The 19548-nt window shown below is 37.8% G+C and overlaps 1 protein-coding gene and 2 long non-coding RNA genes across 3 annotated transcripts; all 3 read right to left on the reverse strand.

Annotated features, from left to right (window-relative positions):
- Positions 1-1726: 1726 nt before the first annotated feature.
- LOC114074190 lies at positions 1727-3864 on the reverse strand. The gene is made up of 2 exons (XR_003574636.1): positions 3141-3864; positions 1727-2140 (listed from the first exon to the last, which is right to left on the reverse strand). It is a non-coding gene; the product is annotated as an uncharacterized LOC114074190 (long non-coding RNA).
- Positions 3865-7538: 3674 nt separating this feature from the next.
- On the reverse strand, positions 7539-10353 carry LOC107001206. The gene is made up of 6 exons (XM_015199347.1): positions 9987-10353; positions 9338-9695; positions 8547-9063; positions 8302-8459; positions 7795-8174; positions 7539-7690 (listed from the first exon to the last, which is right to left on the reverse strand). Exons 1-6 carry the CDS (start codon positions 10351-10353, stop codon positions 7539-7541), a joined length of 1932 nt encoding a protein of 643 aa, XP_015054833.1.
- A 4498-nt stretch (positions 10354-14851) lies between these two features.
- Positions 14852-19548, reverse strand: LOC107032306. Its single transcript, XR_003574621.1, has 2 exons — positions 18800-19548; positions 14852-16594 (listed from the first exon to the last, which is right to left on the reverse strand). It is a non-coding gene; the product is annotated as an uncharacterized LOC107032306 (long non-coding RNA).

Consider the following 19548-nt stretch of genomic DNA (forward strand, 5'->3'; position numbering starts at 1 on the left):
AACTCAAAAAAGGAAGAAAAAAGTTAAAAGTAATATACATGTTATATAAATTAAATAATAAAAATAAAATATAAAATATTTTTAAAAATATTTTTCTTTCGTAATTGTAATTAGAAGAAGAACAAAAAATTTAAAAAATATTTTTTTATTAATAATAGAAATTAGAGAGGTATGAATTATGAAATTAATTAATGAAAAATATGAATGAAAAAACTCAAAAAAGGGAGAAAAAAGTTAAATATTAATCTACATTTTACATAAATTAAATAATAAAATAAAATACTTAAAATATTTAAAAAGATATTTTTTATTAATAATATAAATTAGAGAGGTATGAATTATGAAATTAATTAATGAAAAACATGAAAGAAAAAACTCAAGAAAGGGAGAAAAAAGTTAAATAGTAATATACATTTTATATAAATTAAATAATAAAAATAAAAAACTTAAAATATTTTTTAAAAATTTTTTTCTTTCGTAATTGTAATTAGAAGAAGGACAAAAAATTAAAAAATATTTTTTATTAATAATAGAAATTAAAGAGGTATGAATTATGAAATTAATTAATGAAAAACATGAATGAAAAAACTCAAAAAAGGAAGAAAAAGGTTAAATAGTAATATACATTTTATATAAATTAAATAATAAAAATAAAATACTTCAAAATATTTTTCTTTCGTAATTGTAATAAGAAGGACAAAAGGTTAAAAAAATGTTTCTTTTATTAATAATAGAATGCTTAAGTCATGTGTGGCCCCTTAAAGTTGTTCGTATAATTCATTTAGACACTTCAACAAACATTGTTTCCTATTAGACATTTCAACCTTAACCAATAAATACCTATTGATCATTTTTCTAACACTCAATCAAAACAGAAAGTGCGTGTAATACACATGCATATGATGTGGCAAAATAGCAAATCAAAAAAAAAAAAACACGTGGCATCTTAATTTAAAGTCAAAATTGTTTTATGAAAAAATATAGTAAAAGGAAAAATGACTACGTTTATAAAAATTAATTAATCATATAATTTAAGAGAAATCAATTTTCCGAATTAACATAGCCGCCACTTGATTTTTAGTAAAAATCAAGAAAAAAACTTATTAATTATTTTTCAAAAGATTTAAAACAGATAAAAATCAGTTGAAAAGGGTTCGAAGTTCAAATGTGCATTCCGAGAAGGTGTTAGGTCCTCGAAATGCCCGCTAACTTGCGGTTGACCAGCGATTTGACTAAATGACTTTCAAACAACTTTTCAAATTTTTAACTAAAGTAAAAGAATATTTTTTTTCCGTTTGCTCAATTTAATTATTATATTATATTAAGGGAAAAATAAAATAGGGGAATTACTTAAAGTGAAAATAATTCATACCTGTTAACAAGACCAATATTAAAATAAAATCTAAGTAATAAGCATTTATAAAATAAATATTTGTATTTTTTTTTTAATATAAAGAGAAATGGCTATCTTAGGGATGTAATTAAATTAAAATCAAAAATCAAATAATATGTTAGTCCAACATCATAATAAATAGGGAAAATTGTATATAATAGCAAACTAATAACCTAAATTAAATGGAATAGCTAGGGTTTGATTTAATTGTGCTCCATAGCAAACGTTGGCAAAAATTTGCCAGGCATCTCTCTTCCAAAAGTCTCGCTCACCACTCTCCCATTCTCGCCTCTCTCGCTTTATACACAGAAGTGTATAATTNTATAGCATACAAATATGAATTTTTTGTTTGCTATATGTGAAAGTTGCCCTAATAAATAAATAAGAAAGAGAGGAGATATCAAATTTGGGCCTTAGTCCCAAATTCTGCCGCTGCAATTTTCAGGGCCTTTGAGCCTATTTCCTTCAAAATCATGATACACCTTGAGTGTATATTTGATGTATATGCTGTGTATATTGACGGTTTTTGCGCTCCCAAACCTGCGATTTCAATCAAAACTTTGTATTTTTGCGTTCTCCATTGCCTGGACACGTTTTCCAACTATGAATGGCATATTCATAATGTATACCAGTGTATACGATCTGTATATCAACCTGTTTTTCGGCTTTTCGGGGGCTGAAAAATCAATTTCCAGCAATGTTGCTGATTTTAACCTATCCACACACTTCCTAAGTTTTCCCAGACGGCTGAATGGATGGAGAAATGCGGGGAGATGACGAAACAATGAGTACAATCGAACTCAATACGGGTTCACATGATGCGAAACAAAAAAAAATTAGGATCACTAAAAAGCAATAATTATGCTTGGAGCAAATGTACAGCAGCTTTCAAGTTAGAATATACCAAACAATTTTTCTTCTTCTTATTATTACTTTTGTTTCTATCCATTAATAAGGACAAAGGGTAGTAGACCACCAGTGATGTCTAAAATCAAAAGAGTTACTCATGTATGAACTATTGCTTCCAAATATACTCATCAAAATGAAACTAACCCCCCATGTTGCCCACGAGTTAATTCTCATTTTTGTGCATGACATGATGGCGATAACACTACACTAACGAAACTCCAAACGTATAAATATATGGAAACGAGAGGCTGCCCCAAATCTTAAGATAAACTAAACACCTAATTAAACACCCAAGTAAACACATATATAAAAATAACATAAAATTAAGAACCTAACTATCTCCCTTTGTCTGATAAAATCAATGGATGGAAAATCTACAAAAATGCGCTCAAACAAACAAAAAAAAACAGGAAGAAACACAGTAACATGAAGAATGAAGGTCACACACATAAATAACTCGACGGACATAAACTAGAGACCTATTATAACTTGTGACTAGAAATCGAGCCGCGAATAAGCAAAGATGAACCCAATGACGTTATACTGCAGCAAACTCATCGAACATTGAATGAAGCAAACATCGGACGTTTAACACACTCAAGATTGAAACTAATAAAAGTTTAACTAAACTATAGAGTACACAAAAATTGCCTTATATGTAACATCCGAAATATCTCAACTATACTTGACTCAAACGAGATATCGAAATAAAAAAATCTATTAAGAGCAATCATACATCATATTTTAAACACCAAATTCGACAACAATCTATAACCCCAACTAACACATCTCGTTAAAATAGCAAAGACGAGAAATATCAAACAGGGAAGGGCATTACCTTTTCCGAACAGCGACTCTGGGACGATGAATATAAGATGACCAACTTTACCACGAAAAAAAAACTTCTCACACGAACAGTAATGAAAGAAATCGACAGCAAACCCAAGAATTTTCTGTTCGGAGTTATACTTGAGCGTATTCTTAAAAACTTGTTAGAAGCTCTGTCAAGAATTTCCAAACCAAGAGCAACTCAAAAGAATTGCTCTTTTTTTTTCTTTTCCCTAAAAATAATTTTCTCCTCTGTATTTCTTTTTACAAAAATCCCCCCCCCCTTTCAAATGAACCAAGGCAATTATATATATAAAAATGACTAGGGTTTTCGTTCTTATTTAAAACAAACGGATCGAATTCGGGTCAAAACTCATCTTCAACAAATTTGAATTCTTTCACCGAAAAAGACCAACACCTTTTCCTGAGGTTCCAGCTCTATCCCTGAAGAGGAAAGAGGGTCGAACGTCTTCGATCGATTTGGTTTCCTTAGGGGGAATACGTGGATCGATCTCGAGCCAAAGGACGATTTGCTCCTGTTACAATAGTATTGTGGGAAGAGAGCTCGAAGAAAACGACAAGGGGAGGGAGAACGATTTGTGCCTATCGCTGCTTTTTCTGAGAAATCACGTTCTCGCTGGAGGGGGTCGTACGGGCTGAATTTGGGTTTTCTTACATTGGAGTTGGATTGGTCGGGGCAGTTGGGTCTCTATTTGGCGTTTGGGTATTCTTGGAAAATAGATTTCAATTATGGGGGAATAATTGGCGGGATTGGACTGGGCTTTGAGTTAGTTTTGCTGATGGATTTGGATTAAAAAAAGGCTAAAGATTTGAATTAAAGTATGGAGGAAATGGGTTGGGCTGCTGAAATTATTGGGAAAAGATTGGGTTTGAGCAATTGAGGCCCAAAGTGGAGCCTTAAAGGATCCAAGAAATAGGGCAAAGAGATGGCTGGTTTTGAATTAGTAAAATGATCAAATCGATTGCAAATTAGCCAATTTAAGTTTTGAAACTTAATCGAAATGAATCTAAAATCGTCTAACTAAATAGGACGAATTAATATAAGCAACTAAATAACTTCTTAATTTAATGAAATAAAATAAAGCTCGAATATAAACTAAATAATTTGAATAACCTAAATTATACTAGACTAAATCAATAAAAATAATTACTAGAATTAAAATCTCTTGAGACGATTTCCGACCTTTATAAAATACTATAATTATACATCTACTTATGTTAAACAAACTATATTATCTAAAAATTGAAACAAAAATGACGACATTAGTTAAAATAACTTGCCAAATATATATATTGTTTTATTATTTTATGAAACTAATCGTTTTAAATCATTTAGAATTAAAAAGCTCGTCAATCAATTTATTTCGAGAAGGGTCAAAATTGAGTTCAACAACTGTCCCTCATTTTATTTGGACTGATGCAAGAGATTCGAGGAAAATAAAATTGACTAATTCAATTTTGACAAACCCCATATCTATCTCTAAGAAAACGATTTGATACGGATTTTAGGAATTATGGTCGAGCCCTGGAAATGGGTTTCCTACAAATCTCAAGCTATATGAGAATTCAGGTCACTTGTAGTTTCAATATGCTTGAATTAATGCACGATTCTGGAGGAATTCAAAAATCATCCTGATACCGAATTATGAAGGGACCGGAATGCTCGCGGATAAGATTCAAGAGCAAGATTTGTACAGCCGAGTTTTCAACATTGAGCTCGCCTACATATCCTTAAACTCAAGGAAGCAGGCTACTTGTAGTTCAACTCAATCGGTTGAAAAGGGAATCTATTATGCTAGATAACCTTTTATTCTGGACAAGTGACAAATTAAATAGAGTATGAAAAGAAGGCTTGTAACCTCTTAACCATGAATGTGGCGCGCTTCACACCCATAATTAAGAACTTACACGAACATAATTCTCAAAGCTCTTGGTGCATTGTCACTTAGATTGGAAACTTGCCTCCGGCAGACACCAAAATCCGGATGCAAAACTGAAACTAACAAAAGCCAAAGAAAAATCCACATGCCTTCTGATAGGGGTGTGGTTTGATTATGGTGGAAGTTGCTCCTCTATTTGTGTCCTAAGAGTTTGACAATCCTCTTTGGACTATGTCTCAGTTCGCTGCTAAGAAAAAGTTTCACGTTGTGCTGCATCTATTCTGATGTCGTCCGCACCTGTGGTTTGTTTTTGGAGAATTCATCCTTTCGGATGCTCTCGACAAAGACTGAGATAAAATTCGTAAGCTTAAAAATGTAATTCAAATGGGAGATAGTGTCTTTTACCGTGTTGACACTTAGTTGTTCTCCTTCTTCATTTGACGTCACCTTGATCAGGTTTGACGTAAAGCAAATGAAACTTATGTCTTATATTTGCAATGTAATATGCAATGTACTCTTCATGTGATGTCAACATAAATAAAATTTGATGCAATGATAATATTTCTCTTGATATCAATGTATTCTTCATCTGATGTTGACATAAGTGAAAGATGATGCAGCAGTGATATTTCTCTTGGTGTTGTCTTCGATGCTCTTCTTGATGTTTACTTTTATCATAAATAAAAGAAATGCAACTGATGTCGGTGAGTAAATATTTTTCTTGTGATGCAGCACTTCTACCCTGGTAGCGTATGATTTCTTGTGCGGTATGAATATCTTCCCGTGATGCATAAACTCCGCAAGGTATGAAATCTTCTTGCGATGCCTAAATTTCTGCGATGTGTGAAATCCTCTCACGATGCATAAATTTCAACGAGGCATGGAATCTTCTCATGATGCATAAATTTCTTCGAGGTATGAAATTTTCTCGTGATGCATAAATTTCTGCGAGGTATGAAATCTTCTCGCGATGCATAAATTTCTGCGAGGTATGAAATCTTCTCGCGATGCATGGATATTGACTCGCGATGCATGACCTTCCGGGATGTATTGATATTGATGCATGATCTTCCACGATGCATGGATATTGACTCGCGATGCATGGATATTGATCGTTATCTTTCGTGATGCATGGATATTGACTCGCGATGCATGACCTTTCGCGATGTATGGATATTGACTCGCGATGCATGGATATTGATGCGTGATCTTCCGTGATACATGGATATTGACTCGCGAAGCATAATCTCCGCATGGCATGAATATCTTCCTCTCCGGGTATTGCATAGTATCATATCTGACATTATGATGCAAATGACGTCCTTTATGGCAACCGTAAACTCTTCCTTGAGATTTTTCTCTTAATTCACCTTTGAACCCAACTAGACATTCCTTACAAACTTCATGTTGTTGGAAATTGACTGAAATAAACAAATCATATTCCCAAGTCTCCGCCATAAGCAATATAATATGATTCTTGCATCTAGGAAAACTGTTGATTTGGGGAGAGTTTTCTCCTCCTTAGAATTCTCCATGTTCCTTGATCGGAAGAATTTTGCTGGTATCAAAGTAAAGCTATAGACCTGTATCCACAGAAAAATCGTTAGTTTTAAAATAGACTAATCTGTGTCGATTTCTTTAGTTGCATGCTCTTTGCCCTGCTATCTCCGGTTGATTTCTCGATCTCCCGACTCTTGATAGATAAGATAAAATATTTTATGTCAAAACAAATAAAACGTAAAAGGAATAATTTAAGAGAAATAAATTTTCGAGAAATAGTATCTGAAAAAGGTCACTGCCAAGTCATGTCATATCAGGCTTAACAAACTTCTTTGAGACTGATGCTTGGAGGTTTATCTGATTATTCGCTGGGGAGTTTTCAGAGTCACTTCGGACTTGTAGATCCATGCTGAAATTTGAGGCCCTCGTCAAAATTTCTGTCCCAATTAATTGTCTTGCTTATCTTTCCACTGTGACTGAGTAAATCGCAGAATTTTTGAGATCTCCTAAAAAATACTGTCCCAGTCGCAAATCTCGAAGTATCCTCAGTATTAACTTGCTGAGAAAGAATCTTCTTCTCGAGAATTTTTGAGTCCCTCTCAAAAATTCTGTCCCAGTTTCTGTTGTAAAGAGGAATAGAAATCTTACGGAAGATATGACTGAACCCTTGTGGCACCTACGTATCCCGTTGAGGCAGGAATCAGGTCAAACGTAGTTCTCCCTCAAAGATAACAAAATAAGAAAATTTCAAAGAAACCGACTGAGGCCGACACAGGCCGCCTACGTATCTCATTCTTGAGAATTCAGGTCGAACGTAGTTCAAATACAATGAAATAATTAAATGGGATAAATGGGATGACCGAGGCCGACATGGGCCGCCTACGTATCTCATTCTTGAGAATTCAGGTCATACTTAGTTCATTACAAAGAGGGATAAAAATTTAAGCAAAACAAATACAAGCAAACAAAATGATTACAAGTAAATAACAGAAATGCAAACTGAAGCTTCACACGTAGTATCTCTTGACAGCGTCTGAGTTGATTGGTTTCGGCCATGTGGTTCCATCCATCTCCGACAGGACCAAAGCACCTCCGGATAATACTTTACGAACCATGTAAGGTCCTTGCCAGTTTGGTGCGAATTTTCCTTTGTACTCATCTTGATGAGGAAAAATGCGCTTAAGTACCAACTGACCAACTTTGAAAATTCTGGCTCTTACTCTCTTGTAAAAAGCATGAATATTCTCTGTCGATACAACTGACCATGACAAATGGCAATCATCCTCTTCTCATTGATCAATGTCAACTGATCAATTCTCTTGCTCACCCGTTCAACATTACTCAACTCAGCTTCTTGGATGATTCTCAATGACGGTATTTCAACTTCAGCAGGTATGACTGCTTCTGTTCCATACATTAGCAAGTATGGAGCTGCTCCAATCGACGTTCTGACAGTCGTGCGGTACCCCAATAAAGCATATGGTGACATCTCATGCCAACTTCGATGCTTGTCAATCATTTTCCTCAAAACGTTCTTGATATTCCTATTGGCGGCCTCTACAGCTCTGTTCATTTGGGGGTGATAAGCAGTTGAGTTTCGGTGGGTAATCTTGAATTGCTCACATATATATCTCATCAAGTGACTGTTAAGATTTTCACCATTATCAGTAATGATGGATTCTGGCACTCCAAATCTGCATCAGATTGTTGCGAACAAAATCAGCCACAACTTTCTTGGTTACCGACTTGTATGAAGCTGCTTCCACCCACTTGGTGAAATAACCAATGGCAACCAAAATAAATCCGTGTCCATTAGAAGTGGCTGGCTCTATCGAACCGATGACATCCATACCCCAAGCTACAAATGGCCAAGGTGAACTCATAGCATAAAGTTCGTGAGGTGGCACTCGGATCAAATCAGCGTGCACCTGACATTTATGACATTTTTGCACAAACTTGCAACAATCATTCTCCATAGTCATCCAGAAATACCCGGCTCGTAGGATCTTTCTTGCCAAAGTGAGCTCATTCATATTCATACCACAAACTCCAGCATGTATCTGTTCAATAAGCTTCGCAGCTTCAATAGCATCAACACATCTTAGAAAACCCAAATCTAGAGTTCTCCTATAAAGGACTTCTCCAATTAGAAAGAAATTGAGAGCCATACGGCGTATCAACTTCTTTTGGTTGGACGTAGCATCTTCAGGATAAGTTCCAGACTCCAAATACTTCTTTATATCAAAATACCAAGGCAAACCGTCTGGTTCTACTTCAACATGTGAACAATGGACTAGATGTTCTTTCACATCTATATCCAGAGGATCAATATAATAAGTATCCGGATGTTTCATCATCGAAGCGATGGTGGCAAGAGCATCGGCAAATTCATTCTGTATTCTGGGAGTATGTCTGAACTCGATCTTACGAAATCTTTTGCACAACTTCTGCACATACTGTACGTAAGGTATAATTTTTGGGTTCTTCACAACCCATTCTCCTTGAACATGATGAATCAAAAGATCTGAATCTCTAATAACCAACAACTCGTAGACATTCATGTCGATGGCTCAAATCAAGAATAGAAGCTTCGTATTCAGCCATGTTGTTCGTGCAATTGAATCAAAGCTTAGTTGCCATAGGGTAATGATGCCCAGATTCTGACACTAAAACCGCCCCAATGCCTTTACCTTGATGATTCTCCGCTCCATCGAAGAATAATCTCCAACCGGGGTATGCCTCAGAAATATCTTCACCCACAAATGACACTTCTTCATCGTGAAAATAAGTCTTAAATGGTCCATACTCTTCATCAACGGGATTTTCTGCGAGATGATCAACCAAAGATTGTGCTTTTATCGCCTTCTGAGTCACATACACAATGTCAAATCCACTCAACAACATTTGCCACTTAGCTAATTTTCCGGTCGGCATCACCTTCTGGAAGATATACTTCAGCGGATCCACTCTAGAAATGAGGTATATAGTATAGGAAGACAAATAATGTCTCAGCTTCTGGGCAAGCCACGTCAAAGCGCAACACATTCTCTCCAACAAAGTGTAACGAGACTCATATGGAGTAAACTTCTTGCTTATATAATAGATAGCCCTTTCTTTCTTTCCTGTCTCGTCATGTTGACCAAGTACGCATCCGAATGCACTATCTGAGACAGACAAGTACAGCAATAAAAGACTCTCTTCCCGCAGAGGAACCAATACCGTTGGATTGGACAAATAGTTCTTGATAGCATCAAAAGCAGTCTGACACTCTTCAGTCCACTTTGTCGGGGCGTCTTTCTTCAACAGCTTGAAAATAGGCTCACACACCACGGTTGATTGAGCTATGAATCGACTGATGTAGTTTAACCTCCCTAAGAAACTCATCACCTCTTTTCTCGTCTTCGGCGGAGGTAACTCTTGAATTGCTTTAATCTTAGAAGGGTCAAGCTCAATACCCCTTCTGCTGATTATAAATCCCAACAACTTTTCGACTGGAACTCCAAAAGCGCATTTGACGGGATTTAACTTCAAGTTGTAACGACGCAAACGATCAAAGAATTTCCTTAGATGTGTCAAGTGGTCCGAACTCTCGCAGGACTTGATTATGACGTCATCCACATACACTTCAATCTCCTTATGAATCATGTCATGAAATATGGTCGTCATAGCCCTCATATAGGTAGCACCAACATTCTTAAGGCCAAATGGCATCACTCTGTAATGATATACACCACAAGGTGTAGTAAAAGCTGTCTTTTCTGCATCTTCCTCATCCATCAAAATCTGGTGGTAACCTGCGTAACAATCCACAAATGACTGCATTTCATGCTTAGCACAGTTATCAATCAAAATATGAATATTCGGCAACGGAAAATTATCCTTCGGGCTAACTTTGTTGAGGTCTCTGTAATCGACACAAATCTTGATTTTCCCGTCTTTCTTGGCAACCGGGACAACATTGGCTAACCAAGTTGGGTATTATGTCACTTCCACCAATCGAGATTCTATTTGCTTGGTGATCTCTTCTTTAATCTTTAAACTCAGTTAAGGCTTGAACTTCTGAGTTTTTTGTTTCACTGGGTTGAACCCCGGGTTAATCGGTAGTTTATGAGACACAACATCGGTACTCAGCCCTTGCATGTCACCGACTTCCCAAACGAACACATCAATATATTCAGTAAGCAAATGAATCAGGCCCACTCTCTGAGTTCCATTTAAGTGGATGCTGATCTTAACCTCTTTAACACATTCTGGATCCCCCAAATTTACCGTTTTTGTTTCCTCTATATTTGGTTTATGCTGATTTTCAAACTGCCGAAATTCCTCGGCGACATACTCTGGTTTCTCACTTTCTTCTTCGTAATCGTCAACCTCGTCATTACCAGCCCCATTTTGTTCATTCAGCTCTTGACATGACATGACATTGGCAGGTCTAAAAATTACATTACTGAAACCATAAACAGACAAAGTTAGGAAAGTAAAGTATAAAAGATGAATAAATAAATACAGTTCAAAAACAGAAGAGGCTTTCATTCAAATTGGGAAAAAATGCAAACTTTGGCTATGGCATAGGGCCATGTTGCTTTCTTTGAACATCACGATGCAAATTCAAAAATTCAAAACATTTAAAAATACGCAAAATGGTGGGTCTCCGGCCTCTTCTGGACTACCACCGATTTAAAATATGCATGAAATGATGCCTTTCTACCGAGGAGTTCGAGGGATCAGGATGGGAGTGGAGGTCCAGTTCTGCAGCATCTTTACTGGCTCAGCATCGCGGATACCAGCTAGCTCAACCTCTTCCTCAATAACAGCATCTACCTCCTCGAAGAGGTCACAGATTCCTTCCCCAAGGTCTTCATGCTCGGCATACTCCCGGACTGGGAAGGATTGATACAGATGTGGGATCGGCTTAGCCAATGCTTGATCATTTTTCTTCTTCGTCTTCAAGTCATCATCTGTGGGGATGTACCCCAAACTATATCTGGCTCCCTTGACGAGGACCGGAATAGGCTCATAATCCCTTGGGAATTTCTTCCCAATCTGAAACCTGGCTCACAAACATTCTACAGCATCACAGTGGTTATCATCTTGTACACAGCAGGCATGGGAGTCTGTGGGCCAAGTCTTCATCGGTGGCATTTACCATCTCCACCGTGTAGAAATCTGTACCTCGCGATATCTCATCAATGATCGGCGCCTGTCTGCCAGAGTGACTCCCTTCGCCATGAATAACCAGTTTTTCATTCTTCCAACGATCTTCATCATCTGATGTAGAGTAGAAGGGACAGCTCCAGCCATATGGATGAAAGGCCTTCCCAGAAGAAGGTGATAGCTGGTATCGATATCCAATACTTGAAACTGCGCACTGAATTCTGCTGGGCCTATTTGGATGATCAGATTCACCGCTCCCAACGTATCTCTCTGAACCCCATCAAAGTCACTTATATTGACTTGGTTTGGTTCAAGTTTTCCCAAGTCAAACCTTAACTGCCTCAGCGTCGACAACGGGCAGATATTCAGACCAGATCCATTATCTACTAAGACGCGATTGAAAACCTTTTCGCGGCATACCACAGTGATGTGCAACACCTTGTTGTGTGACCTCCCTTCAAAAGGCAGCTCATCGTCACAAAAGTTGATTTGGTGCCCTTGAATATTTGGTGAATCATGGCGGCCACGTTATCACTGCTTGTGCTTGCGGGTACATACGTATCATCAAGAGCCTTCATCAAATCCTGCCTGTGCAATTGAGAACTCATCAGCAATGCCCATACGGAGATTTGGGTTGGAGTCTTCTCCAAATGTTTGACGATAGAATAATCTTTCGGCTTTATTCTTCTCCAGAATTCCTCCGCTTCTCCTTCGCTTATTGGCCTTTTAGCCTGATCCTTCTTTTGACCTCCGAGAGCAAGCTTGTCAGGAGTGTAACATCTTTCGGATCTGGTCATGCCTTCAGCAGCAGCAGTTTCAATAACGAACTTAGGCTTGATGAGAGTTTTTGATGGCACCAAAGCAACAGCCTTTATGGGTGTCAAAATAACGAAGTCTTTCTTCTCTTTGATGCTCAAAGAAGCTACAGCCTTTTCAAAATCATCGAGAACGATTTGAGTAATCATTTTTGTTCCACACCAGTCATCGTCTGTCTCGATCATATTGACATTGCCACCTCCATGATTCAGGAACGGGTTGGTGTTGACATTTGGTGTCGCTGGTTGGATAGAGACTATCTCTTTGTCAATCAAATCCTAAATTTTGTGCTTGAGGTTGATACAATCCTCAGTATCATGCCCAACACTGTTGGAATGATAAGTACATCTCAGGTCTGTAGAATTTTGAATTACATCCATGGGTTTGGGCCCCACAAGGTGGATGTATCCGGCCGCAGCCAGTGGCTCATACAGCTTTGTTCGGCTTTCAACGAGCGCAGTAAAGTTCCTTGAAGGCTTCTTCTCAAATCTGGGTCAGGGAGGGTCATAACTGCCTTGTTGGGGAGGAGACACCTGTTGATAACTTCTGGTGTTTGGACGGGGAGCTTGGCTTCTGGGATATGGATTTGTTTGGTAATTGGCGATGGAGCTTGGTAATTCGGAGGGGAATTTTGGTATAGTGGAGCTTGGACTTGATAAAGAGGAGGGGGTGATCGGTAGCTCGACTGCAGTTAGCGCAGTTAGGAGCAACACCCTGGTAGGGAGATGGAATTCGATAGGGTGGAGGATGATTAGGGTAAATGGGAGATGGATTTTGGTAATTTGGGGGTGGACTTTGGTATAGTGGAGCTTGGATGTTTGGATAAGTGGCAGTAGCATTCTGATAAATTGAAGGATTATTGGGATGAATAACTTGCGTGTAGCAAGCTTGGTAGGACTTTTGGGAAGGCCAGGAACGACCTTAGGAATATGACGAGCTTCTGGGGTTTTCCTTCCCCCATATGAAACAACAGCGATTTTTTCAACAACCCTGAAGATCCAGGCGATGCGGCTACACGGGCTATCTTTCCTGATTTTAAACCGTCCTCGATAGTCTCACCAATCTTGACTATCTTGGCAAATTTTGCCCCTATCATAATATTCAGGCTCTTGCACGCGCACGAATACTTCAACGATTTCTTTCACAGACATGGGTGGTCTCACCCTTGCCGCTTCTTTTCTCCACCTATGGGCGAACTCCCTATAGCTCTCGGTTGATTTTTGCTTCATCTTCTCTAAAGAGTATCGGTCTGGCACAATTCTAAGTTGTAAGCAAATCGATTGGTAAAATCGTTGGCCAACGCATTCTAGTTGGGCCATTGCCTGGTTTCATGCGATGTGAACCATTCAAGAGCTTCTCCGCACAGGCTTCGGCTGAAGAGACGCATCAATAAAGCTTCATCCCTTCCAACTCCCACGAGCTGGTCACAGTAGGCTCTCAAATGAGCCATAGGGTTGCCCACTCCTCCGAAGGTATCAAACTTTGGGATCTTGAACCCTTCTCGAAGGTCCAAATTTAGATGAATACATAAGTCTTCATAACTAAGCTCGGCGATATTAGGGATGCATTGGATCTCCTTCATGGCCTTCTTTATCTCTTCTTTTATGTCGACCCTTACCTCTTTTTTGGCCCTCCACTCCTTTTCCTATTCCTCATAATGGTCCAGCTCAGAACCGTGCACATCGTGCTCGGCAGGGACATAAATTTGGAAAGTGGCTCTTTTTGGTAAGGGTGGAGCTATAGAGGGACTCTGAGCATTTTGAGCGGTTTGATAATTCTGTGGGTACGTCTGAGGATTGGTTTTCTGATACTTCTCTTTCTTGCACTTTCAACTGAAGCATGTCCAACTTCCCTCGCAAGTCCTCTATCTCCATCTCAACATCTTTTTTTCTCTTCATCTATGATGTCAGGTCCTCATCCAGTGTCACGGTGGCAGCTTTGTAGATTGTGGTGGCCACTTCGACCCTGAGTCTTTCTTCTCTAACTTCTTGAATTTCTCGAGTGATTTGTTCGATCTTTCTTTGTAACTCTTCTCCAATGAGTTTCATCTGGACATTCTTACCCTTATCCATAGCAGTGATTTGTTTTCCCTGGGACAGTAGAGTAATGTTTTAGGATTTGGAGTATGGTAGATGTTTTTGAGTGAGAAACTTAAGACTCGGAAAATTTTGATCGGACATTTTTGTGATAATGAGTCGTATAATTCTGGGAATTTCTGGCAGGGGTGGGTTTACAATATCCTCATTCATAGCAATGTAACACATAAGCAGTTAAACACATATATCGCGTCCTAAACATGTTTGTGACCCTTTTATGCCAAGGGTAGGCCTAGCGAATCGGAGGATGTATATGCTTTTTAAACCCGATTTTTTATTCCCAAAATACTTCATTAATAACATCCAGAATGTCTGATAAACATAAAACAAAAAATAGTTTTGAAAACAAATTACAAAACGAAGTACAAATAAAGCAGTCCCACGCAGGGGATGGTAAATAAAATTCAAGCCTCCTCTGATTCTTCGTCAAGTCTGGTCCTCTTGGCGATGTTGACCTCTTCCCACATAGCATATTTGTTCGCCCATAGATGATCTCTCGCCAATCGAGCACCTTCTTGATGTCTAAACCCCTCTATCGACTGAATCTGTTGTTCCATGATATCATCCAACTCTGCCATGCACTGTCTGGCTCTTCGTAGTTCTTGTTTCAATCGAGCTATGACTTGGTGTCTTCTGAGTGACGACGTTGATGCTCTAATTTATTCTTATCAAACTTCTCTTGAAGTCGGTGAAGACGGACTTGATGTTTGGCTCCAACATCTGCAATAATGTGAGGAACGTTTGGACTAGGCTCAATAGTTCCATCCAGACTCTTTTTCAACCATTCTTTGTACTCCCTCGAACATTCTGGACGAAACATGTTTGGTACAAGTTCACCCAACACTCTTCGACATCTCCACATCCTACACATGTCTTCAGCAAACGCAACTCGTCCATTCTCGTGGTCAGTTGCAAATTTCCTCATATATGTGATCTGGGGCAACTCTTGTTTCCCTCCTAGTTGTCTCAAAACTTGACCGGGAGCATATGGTCTAGTCCCTCTTAACCCAGCAAATACCAAATAAGGGACCTTTTCTATTCGAACCACCATATTCTTAGTTACCACCAAACTATCTATTGACCATTGTACGTCTTCTTCTCTCAGCCCTCGAAGCCTCGAATATCAAAAACTCTATCCTCCAGTCTTATTGCAACGATTGTGATATAACCACCAATCATGACCATGTAGCTCGTTTGACCGCCTTAGGGGATCTGGTTCTTTTGGATTATGATTTTTGATCAAATGTCGCATCATCCACCACTATAGTATCAGATTACACCCTTGAAAAAAGTGTTCTCCGCTCTGACATTTGTCTAAAGCCCTATAGATGTCGGCCAGAATCATAGGTGCTAAAGTGTAGTACTTATATGATGTTTTATAATTCACTCCATAGAAGATGGCATGAGTGACCATAAACACACTAGGATGAATAGTGTATTTTTGTCCTTGAAGGATAATCATCGTTCCGAGCAAACATATTGCAAATGCGAGGGGACGTGTCTCTTTTCATTTTTCTTTTGAAACGAAGTCGTCTTAATATTTCTCATAAGCCCTTGCACGCCCGAACCGATAATATAGTTTTTTGAAGGTTATATTTGGACCAGGGATCTTTTCCATCCACTCGGCTTTAACCAATGACAACTTTTCTCTAATTTTGGTGAAATCCCATATTATGAAATTTAGGAGATCTGTATCTGGATGTCGTTTCCTTTTGTTGCACATGGCGACACTTTCATAGCTGATAAGAACTTCTTCTATAGTTGGCGTCAACTCCACTTCCCCGAACCGAAAGACCATGTTCTCACAATCCCAGAATTTCACCATCGTCTCAATTAGGCTAGGTCAAGCATTCATCTCTAGCAGCGACGGAAGGTAACCTATGTGTTTCTGAACGATTATTTTATCGTCGTTGTTCATGAACCTCCACCATACTTTGAGGAAGGCATCAGGGATAGTAACCATTCTTGTTTTCAAAGGCTCGTGTGTCGAATTCATCCTACAAAAATAGCAAATAAAAATTAGTCAACCCCCCACCCCGTAGACAATAAATTATTTTAAAACGCATATACATCCTTCAATCAACACGTAATCATGATTGTCTATTTTTGGCGATTTGGGCCAAGTAGACACTAGGTGGGCTTCTAATGGGCCCAACATGTCTTGGGCGTTGGGTCATCTTAGTTCAAATGCTCCTAAATTCGGGATTTGGCCCAGCTTTACATTAATTGACTAGGAGTGACTTTTGAAAAGACCAGGAACCAAAATGGACAATTTGGACTGGAACTCGCGACAACCATTAGACGCATAACGAACCAATAAATTGTTGCTAATTCCGAATTAACAGAGTCGCCACTTGATTTTTACTAAATATCAAGAAAAAAAACTTATTAATTATTTTTCAAAAGATTTAAAACAGATAAAAATCAGTTAAAAGGGTTCGAAGTTCAAATGTGCATTTCGAGAAGGTGTTAGGCCCTAGGAATGCCCACTAACTTGCGGTTGACCAGCAATTTGACTAAAATGACTTTCAAACAACTTTTTAAATTTTTAATTAAAGTAAAAGATTTTTTTTTTCATTTGCTCAATTTAATTATTATGTTATATTAAGGGGAAAATAAAATAGGGGGAATCACTTAAAGTGAAAAAATAATTCATATGTGTTAACAAGATCAATATTAAAATAAACTCTAAGTAATAAACATTTATAAAATAAATATTTGTATTTTTTTTAATATAAAGAGAAATGGCTATTTTAGGGATGTGATTAAATTAAAACCAAAAATCAAATAATATGTTAGTCCAACATCATAATAAATAAATAAGAAAAGAAGAGATATCCAATTTGGGCCTTAGGCCCGAATTCTGCCGCTGCAATTTTCAGGGCCTTTGGGCCTATTTCCTTCAAAATCATGATACACCTTGAGTGTATATTCTATGTATACGTTATGTATATTAACGGTTTTTACGCTCTCAAACCTGTGATTTCAATCAAAACTTTGTATTTTTGCGTTTTTCATTGCCTGGACACGTTTTCCAACTATGTATGGCATAATCATACTGTATACCAGTGTATACAATTTGTATATCAACCTAATTTTCGGTTTTTCGGGGGCTGGAAAATCAATTTCCAGCAATATTGCTGATTTTAACATGTCCACCCACTTCCTAAGTTTGCCCAGACGGCTGAATGGATGGAGAAATGCGGGGAGATGACGAAACAATGAGTCCAATCGAACTTAATACGGGTTCACATGATGCGAAACAAAAAAACATTAGGATCTAAAGTAAACAGAACAGCAATGTTTATGCTTGGAGCAAATGTACAACAGCTTCCAAGTTAGAATATACCAAACAATTTTTCTTCTTCTTATTATTATTTTTGTTTCTATCCATTAATAAAGATTTAAGGACAAAGGGTAGTAGACCACGAGTGATGTGTAAAATCAAAAGAGTTACTCATGTATGAACTATTGCTTCCAAATATACTCATCAAAATGAAACTAACCCCCCATGTTGCCCACGAGTTAATCCTCATTTTTGTGCATGACATGATGGCGGATAACACCACTCTAACAAAACTCCAAACGTATAAATTTATGGAAACGAGAGGCTTCCCCAAATCTTAAGATAAACTAACACCTAATTAAGCACCCAAGTACACATACGTATAAAAATAACATAAAATTAAGAACCTAACTATCTCCCTTTGTCTGATAAAATCAATGGATGGAAAATCTACAAAAATGCGCTCAAACAAAAAAAAAAATAGGAAGAAACACAGTAACATGAAGAATGAAGGTCATACACACATAAATAACTCGACGGACATAAACTAGAGACCTATTCTAACTTGTGACTAGAAATCGAGCCGCGAATAAGCAAAGACGAACCCAATGACATTATAGTGCAGAAAACTCATTGAACATTGAATGAAGCAAACATCGGACAGTTAACACACTCAAGATTGAAACTAATAAAAGTTTAACTAACTATAGAGTACACAAAAATAGCCTCGTATGTAACATCCGAAATATCTCAACTATACTTGACTCAAACGAGATATCAAAATAAAAAAAATCGATTAAGAGCAATCATACATCATATTTTAAAACACCAAATTCGACAACAATCTATAACCCCAACTAACACATCTCGTTAAAATAGCAAAGACGAGAAAAATATTAAACAGGGAGGGCATTACCTTTTCCGGGCAGCGACTCTGGAACGATGAATAGAAGATGACCAACTTTACCACGAAAAAATAAACTTCTCACACGAACAATAATCAAAGAAGTCGACAACAAACCCAAGAATTTTTTGTTCGGAGTTATACTTGAGCGTATTCTTAGTAACTTGCTAGAAGTTCTGTCAAGAATTTCCAAACCAACAGCAACTCAAAAAAATTGCTCTTTTTTTTTCTTTTCCCTAAAAATAATTTTCTCCTCTGTATTTCTTTTTTAAAAAATCCCCCCCCCCCCTTTTCCAAATGAACCAAGGCGATTATACATATAAAATGACTGGGGTTTTCTTTTTTTTTGAAAATAAACGGATCGAATTCGGATCAAAACTCATCTTCAACAAATTTGAATTCTTTCACCGAAAAAGACCAACACCTTTTCCTGAGGTTTCAGCTCTATACCTGAAGAGGAAAGAGGGACGAACGTCTTCGATCGATTTGGTGTCCTTTGGGGGAATATGTGGCTCGATCTCGAGCCAAAGAACGATTTGCGCCTGTTACAATAGTACTGTGGGAAGAGAGCTCGAAGAAAACTACAAGGGGATGGGAGAACGATCTGTGCCTATCGCTTCTTTTTCTGAGAAATCACGTTCCCGCTGGAGGGGGTCGTACGGGCTGAATTTGGATTTTCTTTCATTGGAGTACTCTGGATTGGTCGGGGCAGTTGGGTCTCTCTTTGGTGTTTGGGTATTGTTGGACAATAGATTTTAATT

This window comes from Solanum pennellii, chromosome 10 (assembly GCF_001406875.1).
Source record: "Solanum pennellii chromosome 10, SPENNV200".
NCBI classification, from domain to species: Eukaryota; Viridiplantae; Streptophyta; class Magnoliopsida; order Solanales; family Solanaceae; genus Solanum; species Solanum pennellii.

What these genes read in the sequence shown, in the direction of transcription:
- LOC107001206 (XM_015199347.1), bottom strand. Translation starts at nt 10,353, where the DNA reads ATGCAGTCATTTGTGGATTGTTACGCAGGTTACCACCAGATTTTGATG. An exon ending in ATTTATAATCAGCAGAAGGG is followed by an intron (nt 9,696 to 9,986) that starts GTATTGAGCTTG and finishes TGTCTGTCTCAG; the next exon opens with ATAGTGCATTCGGATGCGTA. An exon ending in GATGATTGCCATTTGTCATG is followed by an intron (nt 7,691 to 7,794) that starts GTCAGTTGTATC and finishes TTCCTCATCAAG; the next exon opens with ATGAGTACAAAGGAAAATTC.